Source organism: Dreissena polymorpha, chromosome 5 (genome assembly GCF_020536995.1).
Source record: "Dreissena polymorpha isolate Duluth1 chromosome 5, UMN_Dpol_1.0, whole genome shotgun sequence".
Taxonomy (NCBI): Eukaryota; Metazoa; Mollusca; class Bivalvia; order Myida; family Dreissenidae; genus Dreissena; species Dreissena polymorpha.
In genome coordinates, this window is record NC_068359.1 from 45,830,883 (window position 1) to 45,834,419 (window position 3,537).

General features: G+C 35.6%; 1 protein-coding gene across 1 annotated transcript in view; it reads left to right on the plus strand.

The window, feature by feature from the left end:
* LOC127880527 (uncharacterized) overlaps window positions 1-3,148 on the plus strand; it is a 3,250-nt gene extending 102 nt beyond the window's left edge. Inside the window, exons 1-4 of the mRNA XM_052427843.1 lie at window positions 1-380; window positions 1,074-1,173; window positions 2,283-2,376; window positions 2,856-3,148. The exon at window positions 1-380 is cut by the window's left edge and continues 102 nt beyond it. Of these exons, the coding sequence (XP_052283803.1) occupies window positions 1-380; window positions 1,074-1,173; window positions 2,283-2,376; window positions 2,856-2,966 (685 nt within the window). The 3' untranslated portion in view covers window positions 2,967-3,148. The remainder of the gene's footprint in view (window positions 381-1,073; window positions 1,174-2,282; window positions 2,377-2,855) is intronic.
* Window positions 3,149-3,537: the final 389 nt, after the last annotated feature.

Sequence of the window (3,537 nt, forward strand, 5' to 3'; positions counted from 1 at the left end):
GTGTTTGATTGGTGAACGGCGGAGTGTGTATGCCACATCTACGACCCTTGATACGACAACATCGGCCTCGCAGACTGGTTCTACCGGGCAAATACTGACAACAGAAATCATGACCAGTGTCTCGGTCACAACGGCTGACCCTATTCTGAAATGCCCAGAGCCAAAACCCATCACTGGAGGCGCTATCATATCGAACGGACCTTACTACGCAAACCTAACGAAAGTGGTGTTCGATTGTTTTTCTGGTTTTTCGATGAGCGGACCCAGCAGTGTTTTGTGCTCTCCAGGGGGAACTTGGGACCTCAACTCAACACAATGTGTGCCGATAAATAACCAGCCTCACGTGGACACTGATGTTAACATCCAGAACGAAAGTCAAGGTATGAAAAATAATATGAAACTTATTTAAAGACGAATGGTTGAATAACTGTATATTTATTTAAAGGGGCCTTTTCACAGATTTGGCTAGTGTTGAAGTGTGTCATCATATACTTTATATTGATAAATGCAAACATTGGATCTTAAAAGCTCTAGTAAAAAAATCAAGAATTAAATTTTAGATAGAAAAAAGTCATCCTCAACGGGGCTCGAGGGACCACTATCGCTTAGACCACTTGGCCATCCATGCTCATCCAATGTGCGATGTTTTTTACACTTTAAATAAGCAATTCTCGTAGTATTACAAAATATAAAGACAACAAGAGAACTCTCCAAATTATTAAATCGTTTTGTGTTGCAACCCTTTATAATTTTCAGGTTTTTTAAATCGTTAAAAGATGCATATAATTGATATTTTAGAGCATGGTAAATGTTCAGTATTACTGTTTCCTCACAAATAGTATAACTACAACGGACATCTCCGAATCTAAAACTATTTTTAAATAATTTTGTCAATTTACCAAAACGTGAACAGGTCCCTTTAATCACTGCACTGTGGGCATTTAAGGCTCTTTCATTTTAATCGAAGGAATCCCATTTTAGTCAATATTTTTTTCATGTGAAATCGTTTGCCATATTTTTGTCAACTATTCGTTTCTTCTGATAACTAGTTTGCTCATTTACGTTTGTTTAAGTGTTGCCCTTCTGGTTGATGATAGTGCTGTGTGTAACCTTCGGTCTCCTGTGTCTGCTACTGTTAGCCTGTGTGGTGGCGCTGTGCATGAAGATGTGTGGGTAAGACGAAAGACAAGTTTATGTTCACAATATACTAAAATATTTCCTACACAAATGCAATGTAAAAGCAATAACTTGAACAACAAATAAAGTAAACTTTTGCGCATAGAGACCCCCATAACCATACCTTTTCTCGAAGAGCATTCCAAGCCGAATTGATTTAAGCAATAAAAAAGATAGGTCACGCGATATGTAAGAAAGAACTCGACACGAATCAAAATTCACTTTTTTACGGCCATCTATTTACCGGCTTCTCTCCAGTTCATGAAGGTTTCCTGCCATCTGTCAAAGTCTTATGTAGTCTCCAACCTTCAGATAAAAAAGTGACTTTCTAGTAAACAGCAATGTTTTCCCTTCCACATGCACACATAAATATTATAACATAAAGTCATGGCAAGTGACCCTAAAGAGAACCATGTCTTCAAATAAATGATGCTCATGTTTTAAGAGGGTATATTGCACTCCAAAATTATTAAGTATATTGTAACTTTCTGAGTGGTGACATATGTACGTATAAGATGATGTCGTCCATTGACACACGTATTTGCATCAGCTTTCGGATTTCCTAAACTATTGCTTCATTTGGTACACAGGTTATTGGGAACAAGGCAAATGAAACGTGACTAATTCTTTATCTGAATCATTATAATAAAATATTTGATTAAAATATTTAATGGGTTTATTTGTCAGTCTTTTTTAGTTTTACTTGAAACGTCACATGGAAACAGTTTACGATTTATACTGGAACTAACGTTTAAATATTATATATAAGTTAACTGTAACACGCAATGTCATTGGAACACTGTACATTTTATTATTATTGAAATTCTTACGATTGAATAAATAAATTATACAAAATACTAATGCATCCTGCTTTTTGCTGAACGTTTGTTTCATATGCCGTTCTTTCGTGATAAGCCCAGTTTTATAAGTGTTTGTGTTGTGGGACCCTGGATTGTATAGATACTTAATCACTTGTCTCAATGTGTTGTGCGACTTGTCCTTGTATTGGCCAGAAAATAAATGTTTCCACTTGCTTCTATTCGAATATAAGCGGACGTATCTCTCCGTAATGTCGGCCAGTCTTATTGCTCCTCTTTTGGTTGCAGATGTTGGCAACTGCGTTGCTGCAAGACAAGAGTCCTGCATTCTAGCAGGTCATGGCAACAAACACCTGACGAAATCATCGTTGAACAATCCAAGGTAAATGTGTATTCATTCATGCTTTGCAAAAGAGCACTAAGTATCCAAGATTTAGTACATGATATATATGTGCACGTATGTATGCGTGTAGTCGGTTAATAGGGGGGGGGGGCATTTGTTCCAGACAAAATAAATAAAAAAATATGTGCATGTATGGATGCTTGTGTTCGGTTAATATGGGACAATGCGTTTAAGACCAAATAAATAAATACATTCAACGATAATGTTTATTGAATTAAAATAGGATATAACTTATATTTTACTCTCGCTAGAAAGTCACAGCAGAAGATCTATTGTACGATCGCGAGTTTCAATAGTGGCTTTGTTTCAACCAATTGTATCATTGAATAAATATCATTTGTTTGTATTTTCATGGTTATATTTATACACAAAAGAAGGTGTTCATCCTGCCATTGATTTCGGATTGCAAAATGTGATTGATAACATGTACCGGTATAATTGTGTCAGTATCGTTTTAGGTGACCCCTCATACGAACGGCACGAAGCGTAAAATTTCTGCTGCGAAGCCGGATCACATTTGGATGCCACACAGTCACGAAGTGCGTAATATAAACACGAGCACAAAATAATGTCAAAAAATGCCTACATGGCCAAACGACGCTACAAAAACTTAAAAACATCGGCAACAATTCACGAACCCAATGCTAATAATTTAATTGACAAACAATGACGTCGAAAAATTCTCCATGAAGTTATAGATTTTATATCGCAAATAGATGCGGTTTGTAATAAAAAGTTATCAATTCTTCTGGGCAACGTATCGTTGGTTTTCCTATTTATGTTCTTTGATGAAACGTGCAACGTTCTGTTTTCTAATTTTCTGTGCTGTTTTTGTACAAGAATAGAGTACATTTTCATAGAAAACCATTCTTGCGTCAACGTTAATTGAGCTTTTGATGTTGCTTGATTTGTTCAATCGTACATTGGATCTTTCAAATTGTTGTAGATTCCTATTATGTTGTATGTGTTTGCATGTTTATCAATAACATAGCAGTTAATGTTATGCGCATATAATGTTTTGATGTTTCCAAACAATGAACTCTGGTTTTGTATATTTAATTTATTAAGGCCCCATACATGTTTGCATTATGCAAATTAGCAGATAAATAAATAACATAAATATAAGATTTTATAACATGC